A 23,809-nucleotide genomic window follows, 5' to 3' on the forward strand; every position below is an offset into this window, starting at 1 on the left:
AACGGACAGTGCTCTGCTAGTTTAATAAAAAAGATCCAGCACTTTAAAAGATCATTTCATGTTGCCCTCATTTGGGATTCAGGCGGGATGTGGCTTGCGTCTTCACACACTGACGATAAATCAGGGGAAATTTTAGAATCTTTAGTATCTTGGGATAAAACCAGCTCTCCCTTCTTAGCCTCACCTCTTTAATAAACAGACTACAATATTGTCTTGAAGCGTTGCCAGATTTGACCTAAAATACCCACTGAAGCGATAAGAAACCCCAGTATATCAAAATATTTGTCCACCCCTCTGGAAGCCTCATAAAATTTTTATTACAAACACGCAGTCAGTTGAAAGATGATGCTGGTGCTTTATTTAAAGGGAAGTGAAGTAGGTATGGTTGCAGTACATATTAGCTGAAGCCAGACAGCTCAATGGATCAGATAATGTCTTATCTGGACAGTTGAGAGATCCAGCAACGATCAACTTCACAGCTTAGTTCCCTCTACTTGCATTTATATATGTATACATATAGATATATATATATAAAAAGATAATCATATGCAGACAACAAGGAGAATTTATAAGCACTAAAACGTTTTCTAAGAGTCAGTGTTCTAATTTCCAGTTTCTCCTTAAGTACCAGCCAGCCTGCAGGTAGTAGAACAGAGAATATACCTTTAAAGATGCATGTGATCCAGGAGGCCAACACAGCCAGAGCATGCCTTAAATATACTTCTTATCAGTGCAGTGTTAAACTAAGAACAGTTTACCTGATATCTCACCTGGGTTCTCCCATTCACAAACGTACATACAACAACCCCTGGTACAGTACAGTTACTCACTCACACACTGAGCACATACGATCACGACAGACATGGAGAGACAGCCGAGAGGTAACATGAGCTAACCTGAAGATGCAGGAGACTGCGTCCCTGCGCAGGGGAAAAGGCTCGGATATCGTACTGTAACAATGGAGGTCTTCTTTAATGCTAAACCTTATCCCAGCTGGTTAAAAACATTCTTAAGTACCGGAAATGTATTGCTACACAGTGTTACTCATTTGAGTTCATCTCTCTCTATATATTATACATAATATATAAATGAATATTAAGCACAGTTTGAGGATATAGCTATATCTGCTATTCTTTTTGTTGTGAAGTACAGACGTGAATTATTTACAGACGAGGGCGTCAGTGCACTTTCAAGAATGAGAAGTAATTTCTCTGTCCTTGAAGATGAGGGGAAATATTTAAATAGTGATGATGAAGTCTGACAGCTTTCAGAGTAGAGAACAGCAGCATGGAGCAGTGGGTTTAACTGCTCTGTTGAACAGCGAGTACAATGAAAGCTATCATCGATTTCACAAAAACGGCTCCCGAAGCATCTACATGTGAGGTGGCGCTCTAACACCTGCTTGCATTGATTTGCTTTGGATCCATCAGCCAACAGAGCAACTGATCACTAAGACTGGCCCCCACCCGCCCCTTCCTTTTCACAGCTAATAAATACAGAATAAAACAACACAATATTCCTCTTTTTTTTTTGTCTGCACTCCCACACTTGCTGGCCATATCCCTGTTTACAGATCAGAGGTCTGGGAAACGACTGGGATCTTCTTTGTAATCGGCGGGGATGAAGAAAATGGACTCTTCGAATTCGTCGTAACGGAATTCCTGAAAGGTGACGGTCGCTGTGATCGTAGGGAAGACGGGGATGTCTGTGAGGCAGGAAACACACACGCAAAAGAAGGTTATTGGTGATCCTGCTCCTGAAACTCATCTACTCACAGGAATGCAATGACAAGTCGCTTCACATACCGAGTTTGACAGGAAAACCAGGCGGAAGTTTCATCTGGACAAACTCTCTGAGTTTGTTGAAGTGCTTGAACGGAGCTATGACCTCCAACACATTCAGTAATCTGGAAGCAGAAGAGAGTAAATCAGAACCTCGCAAATTCTTACAAAAATAAATAAAAAATTAAAACCGATTCAATGCAATTCGAGATTTTGACTGAATTGCAAATCTTGGTAGAGGTTCAGCCACTTTCTCCACTCGACCTTCAGCACACGCACACACACACACACACACACACACACACACACACACACACACACACACACACACACACACACACACACACACACACAGTTTCAAGTCATTCTAAGTGGTGATCCTCTGAATTTATTATTCATAAAAGACAGATTCACATTTGATCACAATGTCATATGAAAGGCAGATTTTGCCTGGTTTGCTGTAATAACCTCGCCTGCTGATACAAGATTTCTTCGTCATTTCAAAGTTGCAGTCTTTGCGTTGCCCTCCTAAGCGGCATTCTAAGGAAAGGACATTTCCCCTTTAAAAGAAATATTCACTTGCATTGTCTGAATGAAACTATTCCAGCATCAGCATTAGCTCTAAATTACCCTTTGATTACATCTGAGCTGAAACTAGATCACTTAAATAAGTTTAAAAACAACAAAGTGATAGCCAGTATGAACAATAAAGATAATCCTTTATTGACTTTGTACTTCAGGTTAACAATTTCCATATATTATATAGTTTGATATAACACATAAATAACAAGAGGATAGTTGATGCCGGCTATCTGCCGATATGTCGTGATCGGCATTTAAAAAGTAAAGGGAAGGCGGGAGAAATAACCTTTAAGCATGCTATGAGTGTTGATGTTTCATAGTTTCTCCTCTAGAGGGCCCTCTGCAACTTCCCTGTTGGCAAGACGAGAAATCCACGACTAGGGATGGGTATCGTTTAGGTTTTATCCGAAACGGTGCCGGTGCTCAAATCGGTGCTTAAAGAATGGAGAACACAAAATTGGTCCAAAAACCTCTCATGTTCAGCTGTTTTTTTTGTAAAAATCTAACAATGTTAGCCTTTTCTGCAGCTATAGAGCATATATGGTATCACTCTTGGCTGGAAGCAGTGCCTAATCAATGGAAAAAACACAAACTTTGTCCAAAACCCTATCATGTTTAACTGTTTTCCACTTTTTCTTTGGTCATTTTAGCCTTTTTGGCCAGGGTGAAGGGAGTATCTGCCATCAAACAAGAAGACAGTCGCATGTAACCACGGTGTTTGCTAGTTCACCTTACATGCATTAATGTAATAACGTGGTTAGCCTACTCAACGTAAATTAAACACGAACAACATTAAGCTACTCACGCAGAGAAGTACGGCTGCTGCTGCCATCATCATCCATCATCATTAGGGATGGGTACCGGTATCCGGTGCCATGATGGCACCGGTTCTGACATAAACTGTAGTAACCAGACCGAAAAGCAGCGCACATTTCGGTGCTTTTCTTTCCTGAGCTGTGATACACTTTAGATTCTAGCCAATCATTTTACGTTTCCGAGGATAGTAGGCGGGTCCAGGTACGTATGTTCTTTTAGAGCAGAGCTACAGATTAAAAATGCCCAAGGCTAAGCGGTCAAAAGTATGGCTATGCTTCACAGCAAAATATGCAAACTCAGCAGCCTGCAACAAGTGCTTTAAGGTGATACTGTGATACTGTCAAAGGAGATAACACCTCAAATCCGCTGAAACACCTGGCGGCGCATAGCGGTTTTTTTTTTAAAGCCGAGAAATGCGCCGTATTTGATAGCTTGCTGCGAGACCTCACACCAAGCGCATCTACTGCGGGTGTGGTGCCTGTTATCGGACCCGGAGGTAGCAACATCCCCCAAAAACCCGAAGAGGAGAGTCCTGGCCCCTAGTCCTGCCAGTGTAGCAGAAATGATGACAGATGATGATGGCAGCAGCAGCCGTACTTCTCTGCGTGAGTAGCTTAATGTTGTTCGTGTGTAATTTACGTTGAGTAGGCTAACCACGTTATTACATTAATGCATGTAAGGTGAACTAGCAAACATCATCATAGCTACATGCAGCTGTCTTCTTGTTTGATGGCAGATACTCCCTTCACCCTGGCCAAAAAGGCTAAAATGACCAAAGAAAAAGTGGAAAACAGTTAAACATGAGAGGTTTTTGGACAAAGTTTGTGTTTTTTCCATTGTTTAAGCACTGCTTCCAGCCAAGAGTGATACCATACATGCCCCATAGCTGCAGAAAAGGCTAACATCGTCATCTTTTTTTTTTTTTTTTTTTAAAAAACAGCTGAACATGAGAGGTTTTTGGACCAATTTTGTGTTCTCCATTCTTTAAGCACCGGTTTGAGCACCGTTTAAGCACCGGCACCGTTTCAAAAGTACCGGTTTGGCACCGGTATCGGATAAAACCTAAACGATACCCATCCCTAAGCACGATAATATAACACAATTTAACAGGTAGTAAACACTCCCATTTTATTTACCCCTTCATTCATTCATGCACATATCAACTTTACCTCACTTCCTGTTCTCATGTTCTTACCACAGACTGGATCCCGTGTTAACTGAAATCACCTGGCGCAGTTAAGCGCTGCGCTTCCTCCCGCTCACTTCCATGTGTGGCGGTAGCTACAAGTTAGCCGTCCAGGTCTTTTCTCTTTCATGACTAAAACTGCCTTTCATGTAAAAGTTAAACCTAAAACACTGGAGTGACACTGATGGCTGTGCATGATGATAATAAATCAGTTTCTGTGAACCCCCAAACCGATTCACAAGAAAATAGTCCAGTGTTTTATTTCATCAATCACACAAATCACACACACATACAGTTTAGAGTGAAAGGTAAGGGGGCTGGGGAACTACCAGCGCCAAGGCTGGAAATGATGCAAGAAGTGCAAAAGGTTTATCGTACAAATTATATTATTTATTATCAACAACTAGAGCACTGTCTATTTTGGGTGATTATGACATTAAAACCGAACACGATCAAATAGTAAACATAGCATATTAAACATTACAAAGCAAAAAATGCAAAGGGGAAAAATTACATTAAAAAACCATTAGCTCTGATAAAGACAGGTTTTTATTGCTGTACAGTTTTTTATTGCTGTCTCCATTAAGGTTCATTCAGTAGACAAGATAAAGCAATTTATTGCCTTTACTAAATTCCCGTAATATTTAACAGCATTGCCTGTAACCCATTACAGGCAAAACCCGAGCCACATCCCGCCTGAATCCCAAATGAGGGCAACATGAAATGATCTTTTAAAGTGCTGGATCTTTTTTATTAATTCTTTCCTACACAAAGTCGCCAAAAGACTACTTGTGACCGCAAATAAAACCAGAACAGAAGGGGGGAGCTGGGAACATGCAGCAATAACACTGAAACCAGTGCTTCTTAGACATGAAACATTTAGTTGGTTGATGATGGAATTAAAAGCCAACTTTCTGATGCACAAACATGCAATCCACTGAAAGGATGGTTTAGTTCATTCCATCTCAAAGATAATAAAGTATCTTTGGGATTAAGATGATTCCAAAGAGTTCCTGAAGAATTTCCTGACACATACAAAACAGTTTATCAAGGATTCACACCTTGGCTCATCTGAACACTTACATGATTAGTAGAGGGACAACAATCCTCAGGACAAACCCCAACACCTGTTAAATACCTGGGAGCCTCCCATCAGTGGCTTTAGAGCTAATTAAGCCTCTTGAATGAGACGTGAAAGTTTCACAGACTAAAAAGAAGAACCTACACTGACTTAATCAAGTCAGATAAAATATTTTTTGGGGGAAAAATCGTTTCCAAAATTTAAAACTGAAAAACTCTTATCAGCCAGGCCCATCATTTGGCCCGACTCTGAGAACAAGACTCAACACACGAAAGCCTTGCAGCTCCAAGGTTACAGGTGCATACAGTAAGGCATGAAAAGAAGCGAATAAGAAATTTTAACTTCAAACAAACCATGCCGGGTTCCCATGGTGGCCAAGCTGAGCCAAAGAACATTTTTGGTGAGGATGGTGAAGGTGGGGGAGTGTTTGAATTTTGTAATCTTCTCATCAGTGGCTCTCTCCCACAACCAGTTGAAGCCCTTTTGTCTACCTGGCCCAATTATCTGATGTGATTCATTTCATCTCTGCACTACCCTTTTCTGGTATCCCAAGTGTATCCACCCAGGCTCAATCTGCACAGAAAGCTTCGCAAATAGATCTAAGGAGCAAGGGATGTACTTACGACTCAATGCCTAGAGGGAAATCCTGGCTCATGGCTACAGTAGCTTTGAAGTTCTTCTTGCTTTCCTTACAAACAAGCTCCCTGCCAAGATGAGGTGGCCTGAAGGTGAGAAGAGGCACAGACGAACACAAAAAGATGTTATTTCACACTCAGCAGTTATACATATTTTCTTCTACCTGCCCTGAATAAATTCCTAATTACAGCGACGACTGATGACATCGTAGAAAACACAAGGTGCTTACTTTCCGTGCTCCGCGGTTATGTACTCCTCCCATGAAATTGTATTGGGTGCTGGAGCTGTGAGGGACTGCCTTCTCACAGGCTGGAGGGCAGAAAAACATCCGTCAGTGTTAGCACCATTCACCGCTGGCGGATGAAGCCACGGCCCTGAATTCTTTCCTTCTCACCTCAAAACTCTGCTCACTGATGCTGCCTCCTTTACTTAAGCTCTCCATGATGGCTTTGTTCCTCAGGATGTCTTCTTCACTTAGGTGCTCCCGCCGTTTCCTTGACTCCAGCACCAGACCGTTCACTGCATAGAAGTCAGCCAGGAAGTTTCCAACTCTCTCCTGTACAGGAAACAAACAGATGGTGCCATACTTCCAATGCAACAGCAGTAAAAACAACATTTCAAACTTGGGATGTGCTGCACAGGCTGTATGGAGGATCAAAGTGAGGCTTCTGATGCCTTCAAGGGGTCATGAGGTAAAACCTAAGGGTTAAGTATGTTTATTTCCCTCTAATCTTTCAATGTGCTTGTATGTCTTCGGGATACCACAAAAGAAAGAGACTAAAATGAAGAAGCAAAGAAAAAAAACAAACGCTTTTTAAAGCAGTAACTGTCAAACTGGGGATCATAGAGCCACTGACACCTCGATGCTCAAGGAGCTGAACTTATGATACATATGTAGAGAAAATGAGAAAATGAGCTCATGTGACAATCAGCTACGGATCATTACTCTACACTAGCCTTAATTTACAATAATTAAGCACATCCAGAACTACACAGGTCAATGAAGACTGATTTTTCAACATACATGTGATGTTTAGGATATCTGATAGAATATTAACATGAAAAATGGCTATTTTACTTTAATTTTTTTAGACTTGTTTTTACTTTTGTGTTACACAAAACATTAGGCTAAAATTTCAAGCACCACGGCTCTGCTGTTGTGCCTGAGGGCAGCCATCTGTCTGGGTTGCAGCTGATCCTGGTTCACCTGGATGTTGCTTCCTATTAAAAGGGAGTTCTTCCTTCCCACTGTTGTAATGTAAACCTTACACTATAAAACGCCTCGAGGCAACTGTTTTTGTAAAATGGGAAAGGTCCCGGTGCTTAAAAACCCCAAAGTTCCTTTAATATGTTTTTTTCCCCCTTTTTCATCCTAATGTTGTCACATTGCTTTTGCTTTAACCATACTGTGAAATAAGCCTTACTGTTTTATCCTCTCTGAAGAGCCAGCCGATCTGACTACGGGAGAAAGTGATGGACTTGGTAGAAAGGGTTGCAGAGTAGACGTCACTGCTCATCAGAATATCCACCTCCTCTTCTGTCTCCATCTCTGACTCCTTGGGGCAAAAACACTGAGTCAACTTCTTGCTGTTCATTTCTTTCACATCTTTCTGATGACATGATGTGAAACAGAGGTCTCCTTATGCCCCCCCAGTTACCTCGTGGTGTATTCTTTGGTACACTTTTGCTTCATTGTCCAGAACCACAAAGGACTGGGATGGTGCGGCGTCGCCGTTGAAAATGAAGCTAAGATCGCCGCGCTGACATTTCATATCGGTGAAGTCTATGAGAGTGGTGTCAAGTCTAAATCAAGAGAGAGGAGGAAGAGTGTGTGAAGATAGTTACGTCCTACTTTTCAGAGCTAAAAGAAGTTCTCGACCTCAATAGGAAACATATGCTACATTAAACACACGGTGGTGTAGATGAGGGGCAGACTTTAGCTAGTATTTATATCTTACCTGATATTGATGCCCTGCTTGTAGATTTTACAGGCATCAGATGGCAGCATCCGGGACAATAAAGGCACTACAACAGATGAGACGTGCATTTATTCAATAGTAACTTCCTGCTGTGTTCGCACTTAATGGAGGTTTTTGGGTGAGGTTACAGCTCCGGAAATTTTCAAAGGATTTAAAAATCAAAAGCAGCCTTATAAACTATTACACGCTGTAGCTGTGTGTGAGAATATGTTGCAGAAAATTTCACATTTGCGTGAAAGTTAAAACTCACCCCAGCTCTGAAAGTCCCAGTGCAGCTCCAGATAAAAGTCACCGAGCTGCACCAAAGCATTCAAACACATCAAAAGGTCAACGCACAACATAACAGAAAGTTCAGAAAGTGCAGACATTTAACCAAATCAATACAGAGAAGGTTTTTCGAACTTTATGGGACTAAAGCTTTAACAATGTCAGTGGAAAACCTGAGTTTGTCATCGCAGTGTTTAAATGAGTCTCACCTCTCTGAGAGCTTTGAGTAATTTTGGCCTCTTGTCCTCCACACTCTCCCTCGACTGCTGCTTTAGTTTCCGCAGTATTGCTGTGACTAGGGGAAGACAACAGGGATAGATCATAATGGATGTGAATTATAAAAATGTGGTATGACTTTCAAACTAATTTTTTACATTGTGTGCAACATACAGGCCTCTGTGATCTTAAGTGGGCCGGGCAGGCAAAACTGTCCTTTCTGTCAGCGTAAAGATGTTTAGCTACACATTAAATCCCTGAAATATCTTAATATAAGAAAAAGAAGTAGCAATTTTAACAGCATGTCTAAGTTTTTCTAGATGATTTAATTGTTCAGCTATTACTTAATTCCTCTGGTTTGCATGAATGGGCATAAGGCTATCTTTACCAAGAGCAAAGACTGTAAAACGTATAAAAATAAAGTTAAAGGTCCCCAAAATGTATGCCCTCCTTCACATTTTCAGCCTGCCAGTGGGCCAGATTGGAGTCTTTGCCAGGCCGATTCTGGCCCACAAGTCACAACTGTGCATTTTAACAGGAGCTGCTGAGTGCATGTTATTAATACATTTTTAAACCCCTAAAGCATGAGTATTGGCACAAGCCACAAATATTTTATGGTGGTCACCCTCTCTTCCAGCATTTTCAGATGACCTTTCGCGCTGAGGGAGATATGAGTGCCAGGATATGCATATTTCACAACCAGTCCACAGGACTGAACTCTGTCACCCAAATCCTGACACACTGATTGCCACAACAGTTAAAATTGTCTGATTTTCATAGATTATTACATAACACAAAAACACTGAATCCCACCCAGCTTTATATAATTTATATAACTGTGCAGACACCACAGCTGTGATTGGATCGGCTGATGTAACCCGTTGGCTCGTGAAGTGCACGACTTCCTCTCACAAACTGACCAGCGTCCTCTCAATGATACCAGAATGAACCAGAGGGCAACAAAAAAAAAGAAAAAAAATGACATCTCAGCATATCTCACACGTATCCTTGGTTATTTCAGCCAGGGGAAATATTAGGCAGAAAATAGACGTGACCTAGAAGAGAAGTGCTGACGAGGCACACGCTGCTGCACTCGGGCAGTTCATAATCGCACGTCCAGATAGCGAGCTGCTGACACGATGGGCACATGTGTAAAAGTGAAAGCTGATGAGTGATGACAAGACTGCAGTGCTTTGTGACAAGCTATAACACACACAAATAGACACTTGACATTTGGCAAACCCCATTATTATTCCTTGTTCTCTGTCTCTCTTTAACACCAGCTGTGCACCGGCTGAAATTTAGCCAAAGATTTAAATCTAAATATCCTTTGTCACTGGATTATGAATTTCTATGCATGGTTTAAATGCACCCGGCCCCCTCTCTGTCCCTCTGCCACCCCTTCACCCTTGTGAGTGATGTGACCTTCTCAAAAGCTAAGCTCCCGGTCCCAGTCCCAAGACAGCCTGCCACAGCAAGCACAGAGGGCCGAGACGCATACTAACAAGGGCTGAGGGTCATTATTCAAACTACCAGGCCTCAAACGCTTTGTCGCAGGCTGTGTAAGAAAATGATGCTCATAGCTCACTCGTATCATCTATAGAACCAAAAGCAAGAACTGAAAATGTGCAGCTCAGCACAGCTACAGAAACTAAAATAAATTATTTACTATTCAGCCCTTTTAGCAGACAATTTATATGTTACTTTAGCTTGAACAAATCACACTAACTTAACCCAAAACCTACAAGGACAGAGGAGCGAATATATCCCCAAAGCATTAGCTGGGACCTTTTACATGTCATTTGACCCATTTCACTAGATGTCGAACCTAAAAGCGGTAGCATCGTTAAGCAGGGCAGTGGCAAGCTTTAAGCTTGGGGCTAACACTAAGCCATTGCTAAGGCAGCGTTCCAGCCCATCTGGATGGTGAGTGCTCAGAGAAAATCCCCACCATAGCTTTTTAGATGGGATGGCCAGACAGCACTTGTTGTGGTTAAACACTTACATGACTAACAAATGATCCTAACACTTATCTCATTACCTTACGACAATGCCGGAGGAGACAATTTGCTAGAAATTCTATATCTTCAGCATTATTACACAAGTTTTATTTGTCAAAAAAAAAATGAAACACTGATCTAACCCTCATTTAATGCAGACATGTTCTCTGAAACTTAAGATTTCATCTATAATCAGAGTAACTCATTTGATTCCTGATGCCAGTACAAAACATGTGGGGAAAGAAAATCCAACCAAAACACTGCAGCTATCAAGCTGATGTCCAGTAACACCACTACAATATGAACATTCATACAGAACACCTTCCCAATTACCGATATGACTGAATAACCCACAAAAACTGTCTAACGAACACATTGTATATCTATATAACCCTCAGATAGGCAGAACTCAGCCTAACTGTCAAAACAGGGAGTGTGTATGATTGCAGGTGTGACACTGAGATTGCAACAAACAGATCCAAATATGAAAAGCTCAAGTCAGTCTACAGCTATTCAGAGTAGTTTTTAAAAGGCTTACTCATTTGCCTGTCGCCGTAGCTGATGGCTTCTGCTAGAGGACTCCATCCCTGTGCATTTTTTATCTTTACAGGTGCATTATGGGCCAACAGGAGGAGAGCGCACTCTGAAAAGGAGGAAAAAGAGAAGAAAACAACCAAACAATGAGTGACAAATGTGATTAGTTCTACAGTTCTGTTACTGCTGCACTATCACTACATGCATTGTTATTAGAAACAATTTTAATATTTGCAAAAGGCCACTATATAGTGTTCTGCACATGCTCAAATTACGCTCATTTACAGGACCATGATTTGAAGGGTGGGTAAAACGGGTTTACCCACAATAATGTTTCTCATGCTGTATACTGCTGCAGCACTCTGTGGACTTCCTGACTAAAGTGCTTCTCTTTAAGGATTCTCTCCTAAAAAAAGCCAGTTTGTTTTAATCGGTGAGCTGGCCTGACAACATGTTTAGAGCTGTGGGTGCTGAAATCACACCACAACCATTGCCTTTAACTTATGTGAATGTAATCTCATCCATTACAATGTCAGGGTTTTAACAGCAGAGAGCAGCAGGTTCAAAAATGGTTCGAAAGCGACATGTGGTTGATATTAGTCATAACGGGCTGTGTTTGTGTCACTGTTTGACAACTGAAATAACAAAGTGTACATCAGAGCAGCTTCAATTTAGAGTAATTTCTATAAAGACACAGCGCATGGGCGCAGAGAGAGCAGGAGAGAAGCAAACAGATGGTAATGCTGGCCACATTAGAGACAGACACATGCTTGTGCTAAACATTTCCTGCATGTCGGCGGAGTTGCCATAAAAACTAAAAGTAGTACACTTGGTCTTCAGTTACTCAAATGACAGGAGTGCATGAAGACTCTTGACTTTACTCATTCCTACAGTTATACTTGGCAGATTTGGCTCTAGCAAGGAAATAATGGCAGACTGTGAAACAGCTGTCTGCATCTGGATTAAGTTGAGGCAGCTGTTCTGTCTTCATTTGATGGCATGCCAAAATAGGCATCAGACAGCCACTTTGTTAAACAGTGAAGTAGATACGGGGCAGCTGTGGCTCAGGTGGTAGAGCGAGTTGTCCACTAATTGCATGGTCGCCAGGGCAAGAAACAAATTCTTTTCTAATAGTTCAGTTTAATCTGTACCAAATTAAGGTTTCAGGACTAGAGGACTTTGCGTGGTACACAGACTACAAAGAGCTTTGAGTCAAATTTGTGATATAATTGACACATAAATGAAATTGTGTCTCTGTGCCCATAAATTGGCTTCTTTGTATGCAATTACTGATATATGTGGATTTCTCTGAGCCTAACTAATGTGTCATACCAAGATTATGTTATCGCTGCTCTGCAGAGGTCAGATAAGGCACGGTTATGCGCACAAAGGGTATGTGGGCTATTCCAACACAGGAATAGGGAACTGCTGCGTTCAAAGGGGGCTTTTAATGAGGATTCAAAATACTCTTTTAATAAAGCCATGTTAGGCCACGGAGAGCACGGCAGATTTATTCAAATTTCCTGGGCTTAAGCAGATACTGGAAGATTACTTTTTCAGAGTGCTCTTGGTAATTTTGTTTAATCCAATGCAAGGCAATAATAATAATAACAATTTTAAAATGAGGTTATTTCGTTTTACTACTCTATGGTTCAGCATTACCTTTGTGGCCCAACATGACAGCCAAGTGAAGAGGTGTGTTTCCTGGAATTAAAAAAATAAACACATCAAGTAAATATCAGCCTCTAGCTCAAACACTGTAGATGTAAATGGAAACATGACAGCAGAAAGCTTACCATGCACATCCTTCTGGGAGATGCTGTGGGTCCTGATGAGAGAGGAGAGCCTACGCACATCTCCCTTAAACACGCATTCATGCACAGGGAACTCCAAGTCGTCACTGGTCAGGATTATTGGGTTCTTGTTGTTGTCGCTGACAACTGATGTGTTACCGTTGATGTTGTTGGCATTGAGCTGCTGCTGTTGTTGTGCCGAGGTTTTGATTGACTTCTGGAAAGCCTTGTTAGACTTGAAATGCTTACTGGTGCCGTTAGAGATAGTCCCGTTGGAGGTCTCATCGTACGTGTCCATTATCTCGTCATTTTTGTTCGGTTTCTTGTGGTCCTTTCTCATGGTGCGTATCTTCTCACCCGTCATGATGTCTATCGTGCGGTAACTGGGGAACTACACACGAGGCTAACGTTTGGTGAAGATGCGATATGAATCCGGTTGGTAGTGGGCATTAGCAAAAAAAATCCACAAACATGAAATCTGCTCAGTCCTATTAGAAATTTCGAGCTAACGGCGACGCTTTTTCGCAACGCTTCTGTTATTAAAATAGCGGTACGCGGTTCCTAGGACACGTTAGCTAGCTGCAAGAAAATGAATATGGTTTGATTTATCTATGGGTGCGGCGATGAAAACAAAAAATAAAAAATAATGACAAACATTAAAAAAAACCACACACACAAACAATGAATCGGGAGAATAAGAAAGAAGAGCAAACGACTACATCGTTGTCTCTTCTACCACGTCTCTCGGATGCAGGTTTAAAACGGTATCGACGCTTTGCGGCTGAATTCAGGAGAATGGGGCGATACAACAATCCTGAGCCTCAGCTAACATCTCTGCTAACCCCGTTAGCAGGCAACTGACAGATCTCGCGAGATTGTTCTATTGCGTCATCTTTATGAGACGCGCGTACTTCTCCAGAAGCAACTGGCTGGCTAGCTAACGAGCTTGTTTTTGTTTACAAGAATGGCGACCTCTAAGAAAGGGAAGAAAGTTGTTAATCAAGAGGAACTTCGACGGCTAATGAGGGAGAAACAAAAGCAAGCCAGTGACAAGAAACGCGTCGAGTCTCCGTTTGCTAAATACAACAGTCTCGGCCACCTCAGTTGTACCCTGTGCAATGTGCAGGTGAAGTCCGAACTACTGTGGCCGGCGCATGTTCTTGGAAAACAGCACAAAGAAAAGGTTGCTGAGCTGAAGGGAGCAAAAACTCAACCGGTGACACCGCAGAGTCAGCCACTGAAGCGGAAAGCACCCGACGACGAGGACGTTAACGGAAAAAAGGCGAAACCCGCAGCGGCTCCTGGTCAGCCTTCGTTAGGACTGCCAGGAAATTTCTTTGAGAAACCCAGCGAGAGGGCAGCTGCGTCTTCACAGAAGACTCCAGGACTGAGCCTGCTGGCTGGAGTCTATGATGAGGACGATGATGATGATAATGAAGCTACTGGGGAGACAGGTGAACAGGTGGCCACACATCCGCCTGCTCAGAAGGATGAAGCTGCAGGACTACCAGCTGACTTCTTTGACAGCTCCATCCCACCCACGCCTGCAATCTCCCATTCAGGCTCCATCCTCAAAGCAGACGTTCAGGAGAAGATCCCAGAGAAGAAAGACAACACAGCCGAGGCGCTCCCGGAGGGTTTCTTCGACGATCCGGTTAGAGATGCCAAAGTGCGCAACGTGGACGCTCCTAAGGATCAAATGGACAAGGAGTGGGAAGAGTTTCAAAAGGAGATCCGACAGGTGAACACAAAGTCCGAGGCCATCGTGGCAGAAGAAGACGAGGAGGGGCGACTTGAACGTCAGATTGATGAAATTGATGAACAAATTGAGTGTTACAAGAGGGTGGAACTACTGAGGGACAGACGGGATGTGGTGAAGAGCAAGTTTCTGCCCAGAAAGCAGGAACAAGTGGACACTGGCGACAGCACTGAAGAAGAGGAGGAGAATGAAGAGGAGTTGCTGGGGCTTTTGTCACAGGACTGGAGAGCCAAAGGAGCTCTGGCCTGACTTTCTCTTGATACGTGTGACTGACCTCAGTTTTATTCAGAATATTGTTATAGCCTTCCTCAAGGTGGATGCCAATGTGTTCCAGTTTCCAAAAACTGTGAAGTTTGTGAAAATGTCTATCAAATCTTTCTCCCTTTGTATATTTCAGACTGGATTGGATATAATTCTAGTAAAAGACCTGAGTGCCACAGACACATGAGAATTGCCACTTTGTCTTATGACACAAGGGAATCCAACAATCAAACCTTTAACTGTGTTTATTCATTGGTGCTCAAACAAAGACATTCATAAAATCTCTCATTTACATACAGTAGCAGCATGGACCCAAAATCTATGCAATGGTGGCCAAAGCCAGCTAACCCATGTCCCGCAAAAACAATTAGTCGCCTACGTTAAGTTATAAATAATGTGTTCATGTTACATAAAAAGGAACATGCAAAGCACAACAGAATTAAAAAATGCAACATGTTGGATTATGTTTCTAAAGCAATTTTTTTTATCATCCCAACCCCATTTACAAGGTAACTGGATTAGATTACATTTTTACAGCATACAACAAAGTCTGAATATGACAAATTTATGATGTAAGTACATTATTAGGCCATTTAAATGGCATAAAATGAGTCAAGTCCAGAGTGACGATCAGTGCTTCTTATACTACCTGTTACATATTGTGAGTTATGTCTTCTGCCTTTCCACTGCAATTCTACACAGGTAACATCTAAATCATTTTGTTATTGCTACATATGCCTCATGGGTTACGGCTTTAAAAATCTTTTACGTGACTTTAAGTGTTCGTAGCCCTTCAAATCTGCAAAACATCAGGAAAATGCATAAAACAGAACCACAGTCACTAGATATACATGTACAGATGGATAATATACATGATCCAAACCATCTGAATAAGGTAAATGAGGAGGGGGAACAATCAAACTTGTATCCAGCGTAGAAAAGAGCATACAAAAGTATGTTTTTGGAGAAGTTAGGAAATTGTCTAAAACCAAAACAAAAGCCTGACAAAGCTGTTTATAGTAGTCATTTGTAAACATTCATAAAATTCTATCTCATGTTCTATAAATAAAGTTTACGTGAGTTGTACCAGGTGCCGGCAGGAGGAAAGTCTGCTATACACTGACAGTTACAGCCTCAGTAAAAGCTAAATACACAAAAACTTTACATCAAGATGAGACAGGTGGTCCAAGGAACGAACAAACCAACCAACAAATAAAGACAAGTACATGAACACTGCAAGTCTTAAGATTCAGGGTAAAGCATGAGAGTCAAAATAATTCACACTTATTTTTTATGGATTAATAATATAAACCGAGCCGTTTGTTAACATAGGAGCTGGATGTTCTATATACAGATACTCATTTGGATTGCTGTTAAAATTTAAGATGCTTTGGGGCTGACACTGGGTCGAAATGGACTCGAGGATGGGGAGCGAGTACGGGGAATGTCAGTGTCACTTTTTCCACAATCAGTATGATAAATATTCAGTTCAGGAAAGTGCAGCAATTACAGAAAAGAGGCGGAAACCCCAAACCCCACAGACCCAGCTGGGTATTCAATACTGTTCACTGCTCTCGGTGATGATGATGTGCTCACAAACCTAAAGCAGCTCTCAGCTCCTTCAGCGAATACTTCTGATCCCCGTCAGTGTCAAAGCACTTGACGATACGATGGCTGGGTGTTGATGTTCCAAATATTTCCCTCAGGTCCTCGTAGGTCAGACTCAATGAATTTTGTTCAGCATCTGTCTGCTGGAACATGCGTTCCAAGTCTGTAACAAAAAATATTTTAATTACAAACACAAAATTTGTACACTTTGGAAATATTAAATTTTCTGCTTTTTTTTTTTTTTTTTTTGCTTCCTGTTCTCATGCTGTCCTCCTGTAGCCCAGCATGAGTAGAGGTCTCTTTTTTTCCTCTTGTATTTTTTCCCATTGTAATGTCCATTTCAGTGGTTTTTCTGTATCAACCGTTCTCTGACTTGTATCCCCATGTGATGTCTGTGTTGTGTGTGTAAGGTCGGGGGGCGGGTTCATTCCACTGCAGGGCAACCTACCTCTGCATGTGGCGAATAAAATTTGAACTTGAACTTGAACTTAAAAGCAAAGCAACAAGTTCTGAAGCCTCCTCACTTCTGTCCTGTTAGTTTGTTTTAAAACATCACATAGCTTATTAAGATTTAAAGAAAAAAAAATCATAAAGAACATCAGGATTCAGCATTTATGATTTTAGAGTTAGACCCGAAATACAAGGCATATACAACCACCAACACAAAGTTGCCCAGTCTTCAGCAGATACGTGTACTACACATATAGTGACTGGATGGAAATGCAAACTGCATTTGCCTAATTGTAAACAAATATGGTATATAACTGCTATGGTGTGGCTCAGTTTACCACACAAAACTGAACCTGTTTAATCCAGAGGTTGTGGCATCACTGCTTAGAAAGTGACTGCTCACAGTAGTGTCCTTCTTCCGTCCTGCAATCAATACCTGCACTCATGAAATTCAATTATTTGCTCTTAATTATGTTTCATTTCATGCCAGGACATTTGACAGAAATCTAATTTCATAAGTTTAGAGCATGTCCACACATTTACAGTTTTCTAAGAAAAATGCATTTCTGCACCACTCTAGCATTAGGAACTCTACAACTGAGTATTTAGAAATGCCTGATATTAGGTTTGCTAGTATGTGTGGAGATGCTAAAACATTCTTCTGGACACAGATCATTTTCATATAAGTGTGGATTTAGCCTCACTGTACTACAAGGATATGAAAGGACTGCTATGGTTTTGTTCTTGCAGTGCCTCGAAAGCTCATTAACGCAATGTATCCATTTTGCTGAATCAATGCAAAAAAAGTATCAAAATAAGATTAGGGGATTATGCGCTGGGCTATTTGTTGGCTGAAAGGTAGTCTTATCATCTTGGTAAGGTTGCCAGGCAACAAGCAGAGACTCCTTTCATTACAGCGAAGAATCAATCGTCTCATTTAACTTCACAATAAAGCCAGCGTGTGTAATTCCCAATATTTTGATTTTTTTTCTTATGAATGCTGAGATGTGCATTTTATAGTGTTAGAGCGCACCTGTCAGAGAACCGATGCCAGGCAGTGACACCGTCTTTGGACATTTTGTCCAAATATGTCTCCTCGAGCGGTTTGCAGTGAAAAAGGGAGGATGCCTGCTTGTCTGTGGCTCTGTCAGCGGGGTGGTGATCTCTGTCAGAAAATACATAAATAAAGAAGAAATAAGCATTAAAATGCAACACGGAGCAAATATGACCTCTGTAATAAGTTCCCTTTTGTCTACACTTTACCCTGCACATCCCCCAGTGTTGCTTTGGTTGTTGTAGCTTCTTTCACCGACTCAGTTGCTGGACTTTCACTGCTGACTGCCGCTTCAGGTGCTGGGTCATTGTTGGTCAACTGTACAGCAGAAGATAAAATAAAAAGTGCTTACAGTGTTCCTGTAAATCCTGGTATCAACACAACGTCACAAAATCAACAAATGGAAGGGAAAAAAAGGCTCATCATATTACTGACGCTTTGTTTTGAGCCGTTCTCTAATGAGGCCACTCTCTGATGAAGATCTGCCACTGTAGAGAGGAGGATGTGGATCTGCTCATCAGTCCATGTGTGGTGCTGCTCCTCTGTCTTGTTAACCTCACTCATGGCTTTTCTCAGGTCTGTTATGTCCTATAATGATTAAAAAGAACATGTCAACCATCTCATAGTTAAGGGAAAAGAGATTTTATACCAAGGTGTTAACGGGTTCAGGTTGACAGTGTACCTTATATGACTGCTGCAGTCATGGTAGCAGGTAGATGGAAGTGTACAATTACTTTCTGTGTGTCTTTTATCTTCCTGTTGTGCTAATGAAAAATAATGTGGAGAAAACATTCTGCAGTCGTCTCGGATATTTGACCTAGTTTCACTCTGCAAACTAAAGCATCTAAGCTCCCAAAATAGATTGGCACTTGTTTCATGTATTATGGATGGAAACACAAGGCATGAATCCAAGAAATGACAGGACCTTCTTAACCCAGCAACTCCGTCAATGTAAGCTTGACAAGAACTGCAAAAGCATGCATGCATTCGTGGTTTAACAAGTTAATCTCGCTGTGGCGAAGTTCACCTCAGCTTCTGGTTTGGATCTGTGTAACAGTTAAGCAGATCAACTGACATTTCATCGACTGAAACGCCTTGGTCATGTCTGAGTAGATATGTCTCAATTCTGAGTGAGACTGAAAGTACATTAGACAGCAGGACACCAAGTTATTTAACGCATTCATTCCAGTGCGCGCAGTACTTGTTTTATGCGCACACCTGTCTCTATACGTCCATACATAAATAATAAATAAGATCTGCAGCCTTCAGCAGCATTTGAAGGGAGCAGAGATGTAAATAAAAACAGACAAGCTGTCAAACAACATAAATGAAATCCAACTTTGACATTGACTCATAAATTAATTTTTCAGCTTTGCTCATGTGAAATACTAAAGCTATCCTATTTCTGAAGGAATACAGCTACTGATTATTCTGTGATGGTTGTCAGCTGCCAACACTGCATTAACCCTTCAATATTTGTGAAAAACAGCTGGGAAGGCTATACTCATGGACCCTTCTGCCTCTCACACAATTTATCAACATTGAGAAACAGTCGTAACTACTGAGACACACTGAGATATATAACCACTGGCTACTTTATTAGGCATATCTTGATAGTGCCAGCTAGGATCCCCTTTTTCCTTCAGAACAACCTCAGTTCTTAGTACATAACGAGTGGTTATTTGAGATACTGTTGCCTTCCTATCAGCTTGAAGCAGTCTGGTCATTCTTTTCTGATCTCTGTCATTTTCACCCAGAGAACTGCTGCTCACTGGATAGTTTTTGACACCATTCCCTATAAACCCCAGAGATGGTTAGGAGGAAAACTCCCAGTAGAACAACAATATGTGAAATACTGAGACTAGCCCATCTGGCACCAACAACCATGCCACATTCACAGTCACTTAAATCACTTTTATCCCCCATTCTGATACTCATTTTGAACTTTCGCTCATCTTGACCATAACGACATGCCCAAATGCATGAAGCAGCTGCCACGTGTTTGACTGATGTTCCTAAACATGCAGTTGAACAGGTGTAACTAATAGAGTGGTCACTGAGTGTATGTGGATGATTGAAAAACACAAACAAGAGGGTTGTGTACATTCTAGAAGGAAAGTAAAAAATTTAAAATAAAAATAGTTACATTTAAGTGACTAAAAATGTTTTTTGCATGTGTAACTACACAGAGCAAAATATTAAAGGGAATTTTTTCTGTTCTCTCGTTTGCTTAAATCTGCATAATTAACAATTAAAACAAAACGTAAAACCTAATTGCTTATACCTATATACACTTTCTGAATCAAGTAGCTTTAGCCATTTTCGCTTCAGTTTAAAGACATTTTTTCCTCAGAAATATTAAAGATATCTGTGCTCCCTGACATGACACTAATACAAAAAAAGAAAAACTGAGTGTTTAAAGCAGTCTCAGATTTTTGCTTTCAGAAATTATTTGCGCATTTAATGTAATTATTACCTGAAATCTTTCCCAGGTTTATTATCAACATACATTAATGTAACTGCGTGCAAACAATGGCCAAATAAGGGAAAAGTACAATTAGTCAACTTCAAACATACACAAGCAAGAAGTACAAAAGCAATCTGAAAGTGTGAATGTGTGGAGGAAGCGCTTGCAAGATCTGATATGCTCTTTAGTCACAACATGTAGTTGTACCAACTGTCAGTTGTTCAACCAAAACTATTACAAATGTCACTGATAAATTTACCACTGTCTCCTTCAAGTCGTCATCTTTCTTCTGAGTTTCAAGAGCAGCCTGCATAGTCTTCACATCGTGTTGTACACTTGTAAGCGTGCTCCCAATTGTAGCAACACTCTGGAAAAGAAAAATATTTGTAAAGTCACTTCTAACAAAATTTTTAAAAGGGGGAAAAAAAGTACAAGGCATCTTTTTTCTGTTTTTATTACACTTTTCTTCTCACCTTTTGAAGCTCTTCCACTGTTGTTGGAAGGCTAATTAAATCAGCAGCGGATTTCAAGTTGGCCTTTAAATGGTTTACAGCAGAGTCCAGCAAACTGATCTGTACAAATAAAAGACACAAACCATCCATGCTTCACTTTATTAGGGACACCTAACAAAAAATGCAATCTAATAGAACATCCCTCAAATTTACCATCACTAATGTTATAATATTCTGTTTGTTTTACATATTTAAAACAAATGTATGTGGTGCTTTTGGACTGTATTACTATTACATTATTATACTAGGTATGTCATTTTGTCCATCTTGCTTTGAATTTGAATGTTTCAGTAAATATTTAACATGTTTGTTACTAAATTACTAAAAAGCTGACGTCTTAGTCTGGTGACTTCAACAAACTGGCATCTTTATATATTCAATCATTTTATCTCAGCAAACCTAAAATTAAGACTAAAGAGACTAAATAAATGTACAAATCTTATTCTTTGTTTCTACCTATCATTTGAGAAAATTAAAAAAAAAAATCCAATCCAATTTGTAGGAACATAAATTATGCATTCTTTTTACAAGTTAACACCACAAATTAAAAAAATATATACTTTAACTACTACTGTTGGCACCACTTCTATTTCATGTATTATATCTGCGATTTTGAAAACTTTTCTAAAGCAATTTTCAGCTACATGGCATGAAAAGTGCATCATCCTGAGTTAAATCTCACTTTAAGTTTAACTACCACTCAGTAGCTTATCATTAACAGCTTAGTTTTGTATGTATGACTGAGTAAATGTCGAGGTGGTTTCAAAACCTCCAGACAGACATTACGACTGACCTTTCGGTTCATTTCTGTCAGATTGGACCAGAGTTTGTTCAGGCCTCTGCCACCGTTCTCAATATCATCAAGCTGTCTCTCCTTGTTTTTCAGGTCCTCGCTTAATTTTGGTATTTCACTTGACGAAACCTTCTGGCTGGATTCCACTGTAACAAAAAACAACATAAGTGTTAAAATAAAGGAATATGTGACTGTTTAACTAGTATATAAAAGGCTTGTGTACAAAGTACAAGACCTTTTTTTCCCTTTTCTTTTCAGTGATAACAAAAAGATAACAAGGTTTGTTTAAGAGTCTTACTGCTGTGCAGCTTTTCTTTCAGGGAGTCCAAATCTTCTTTCAGAGCAATCTGCATCCATATGAGGCCAGCACAGGCCATGACACAGGCAGCTAATATGATGAACAGAAACAAGGGATAGCACACATTGCAGCACTGTGTGTAGCTTCTTCTGTAAAGAGAAGAAACACAGTAACGTGAGACCGCTTTACAGCCGCACACATTCTTCCATTTTTAATGAAGGAGATATTTTCAGAAGGCTCTGTGCTATGTTATGGGAATTATGAGGATTACTTCTAAGCAATCATGCTTCAGAAATCTGGATGGGTAGATTCTATACAGTCAATGATTTTCCTGATGCTCCGAGCACAGAAGCAGGAGAGTGAATTGATCTGACAATAAAGAGGTTTTCTTTTCATCTCTGCACTATAAAGGCAGTGTGCTCGATGGGAGCTGACTGTTGAAATGATGCTGAAAAACATATTTATTATTTTTACATTTTCCCATGTATCCCTGAAGTTTAAAAAATAGTGACAAGCCAGTCCCAAAGCATGACACATTAAAACACAAGCACGCGTTATTAAAAATGAATTCAGAGGTAGAATTCACTTTCAGATTTTCTTTAGAAACTCAAAGTGAATTTAAGGCATCTTATTAATGAGGTCAAATACGTAGGAAAAAAACGTGCTAATTATACACACGTAACAAAATCTCGTTAAACTGCTCACTTACTTCCCAAAGTTGACTCCGCCGTTCATGCCGTTGAAGTCGTCATCGTCGGAACTCGAGTCCGACTCCGAGTCCGGAGGCTCGGTTCGGAGAAGCCGGTGACCGGAGCCCTTTTTGGTCTTCTTCCTCTTGCTGTCCCCGAGACCAATCAAAGCATTTAGCTCCTTCCTCTTCTTCATCTTCTTTTGAGGGGTCAGCGAACCCGCCGAGCCCGATTTAAACCCCACTAAATCCAATGTTTTGTCCAGTTTGGTAGATGTTAAGTTTACGGAGCGGAGCTAAGCTAACTTAACGTCCTTTTGCTAGCTTAAATTTCAACCAGGCAATGGTGCAAACAGATAAAAACACATCGGTTTTTGGATTCTTTACCATACAAATAATACACGAACAAAGTGTTCGGTGTGACGTCACCCTCCGATAAATAAAGGAGCTTCTCTAAAATAACTTGTTCAACGCGCTACCGGTTAGCTTCCTCGGCTAGCATCTGACAGCTTGCTAACGTTTGCTAATGCTGGTCGCCGCTGTGCTCTTACAACATCTCATTGAGTTTTAAAATTTGCTGCTCCAACCTGTGTCATTTCCGAAACACAGCATTCAAGTGTTTAAATAAATCAATACAACCTGTCGGTCATATCGTAAACATATTTCCAACAACAATTTGTCCTGCTGCCTGTGTTGTTTGGGTAGGGCGTCCCAGTAATCTCACAGCTCATTGGTCCAAAACGGTGCCACTTCCTGCGCTCCGTTTTGACTGGGAGCGAGCCATGGGAGCAAAACACCAGCCGTCCCCGACAGACAGACAGCAGTCGCACGGTCGTGTCAAAAAGTGACAGATAATATTTAAACTGTTGTAAATGACTTAGAATCTGTCACTGTGAGCCAGGGTTTTGCAAAACAATGAAGACCGATAACAGTGGAACACAGAGTAGGTGCAAAACGCTGAGTCATATATATATATATATATATATATATATATATATATATATATATATATATATATATATATGAAACAAAAAAATTGATGGAGCTT

General features: G+C 40.7%; 3 protein-coding genes across 3 annotated transcripts; 1 reads left to right on the forward strand and 2 right to left on the reverse strand.

Moving 5' to 3' along the window:
* Positions 1 to 335: 335 nt before the first annotated feature.
* LOC146497681 (ankyrin repeat domain-containing protein 13C-like) lies at positions 336 to 13,696 on the reverse strand. Its single transcript, XM_085140407.1, has 13 exons — positions 12,875 to 13,696; positions 12,741 to 12,782; positions 11,083 to 11,187; positions 8,538 to 8,623; positions 8,312 to 8,357; positions 8,041 to 8,107; positions 7,741 to 7,885; positions 7,507 to 7,638; positions 6,477 to 6,638; positions 6,312 to 6,391; positions 6,070 to 6,168; positions 1,806 to 1,906; positions 336 to 1,705 (listed from the first exon to the last, which is right to left on the reverse strand). The coding sequence occupies exons 1-13, from the start codon at positions 13,233 to 13,235 to the stop codon at positions 1,575 to 1,577; spliced, it is 1,557 nt and encodes a 518-aa protein (XP_084996533.1). The 5' UTR covers positions 13,236 to 13,696; the 3' UTR covers positions 336 to 1,574.
* An 18-nt stretch (positions 13,697 to 13,714) lies between these two features.
* On the forward strand, positions 13,715 to 15,123 carry znf830 (zinc finger protein 830). The gene has a single exon (XM_085140410.1). It carries the CDS (start codon positions 13,836 to 13,838, stop codon positions 14,877 to 14,879), a length of 1,044 nt encoding a protein of 347 aa, XP_084996536.1. The 5' UTR covers positions 13,715 to 13,835; the 3' UTR covers positions 14,880 to 15,123.
* efcab14 (EF-hand calcium binding domain 14) lies at positions 15,121 to 23,499 on the reverse strand. The gene is made up of 9 exons (XM_085140409.1): positions 22,783 to 23,499; positions 22,074 to 22,222; positions 21,776 to 21,921; positions 20,944 to 21,042; positions 20,730 to 20,837; positions 18,439 to 18,591; positions 18,213 to 18,321; positions 17,983 to 18,114; positions 15,121 to 16,662 (listed from the first exon to the last, which is right to left on the reverse strand). Exons 1-9 carry the CDS (start codon positions 22,956 to 22,958, stop codon positions 16,484 to 16,486), a joined length of 1,251 nt encoding a protein of 416 aa, XP_084996535.1. The 5' UTR covers positions 22,959 to 23,499; the 3' UTR covers positions 15,121 to 16,483.
* Positions 23,500 to 23,809: the final 310 nt, after the last annotated feature.

Source organism: Neolamprologus multifasciatus, chromosome 18, assembly GCF_963576455.1.
Source record: "Neolamprologus multifasciatus chromosome 18, fNeoMul1.2, whole genome shotgun sequence".
Taxonomy (NCBI): Eukaryota; Metazoa; Chordata; class Actinopteri; order Cichliformes; family Cichlidae; genus Neolamprologus; species Neolamprologus multifasciatus.

What these genes read in the sequence shown, in the direction of transcription:
- LOC146497681 (XM_085140407.1), bottom strand. Translation starts at nt 13,235, where the DNA reads ATGACGGGTGAGAAGATACGCACCATGAGAAAGGACCACAAGAAACCG. An exon ending in ACCAAAGAATACACCACGAG is followed by an intron (nt 7,639 to 7,740) that starts GTAACTGGGGGG and finishes TTTTGCCCCAAG; the next exon opens with GAGTCAGAGATGGAGACAGA. An exon ending in TCTTCAGAGAGGATAAAACA is followed by an intron (nt 6,639 to 7,506) that starts GTAAGGCTTATT and finishes TTTCCTGTACAG; the next exon opens with GAGAGAGTTGGAAACTTCCT.
- efcab14 (XM_085140409.1), bottom strand. Translation starts at nt 22,958, where the DNA reads ATGAAGAAGAGGAAGGAGCTAAATGCTTTGATTGGTCTCGGGGACAGC. An exon ending in CAGTGGAAGAGCTTCAAAAG is followed by an intron (nt 20,838 to 20,943) that starts GTGAGAAGAAAA and finishes TTTCTTTTCCAG; the next exon opens with AGTGTTGCTACAATTGGGAG. An exon ending in AACACTGGGGGATGTGCAGG is followed by an intron (nt 18,115 to 18,212) that starts GTAAAGTGTAGA and finishes ATTTTCTGACAG; the next exon opens with AGATCACCACCCCGCTGACA.
- znf830 (XM_085140410.1), top strand. Translation starts at nt 13,836, where the DNA reads ATGGCGACCTCTAAGAAAGGGAAGAAAGTTGTTAATCAAGAGGAACTT.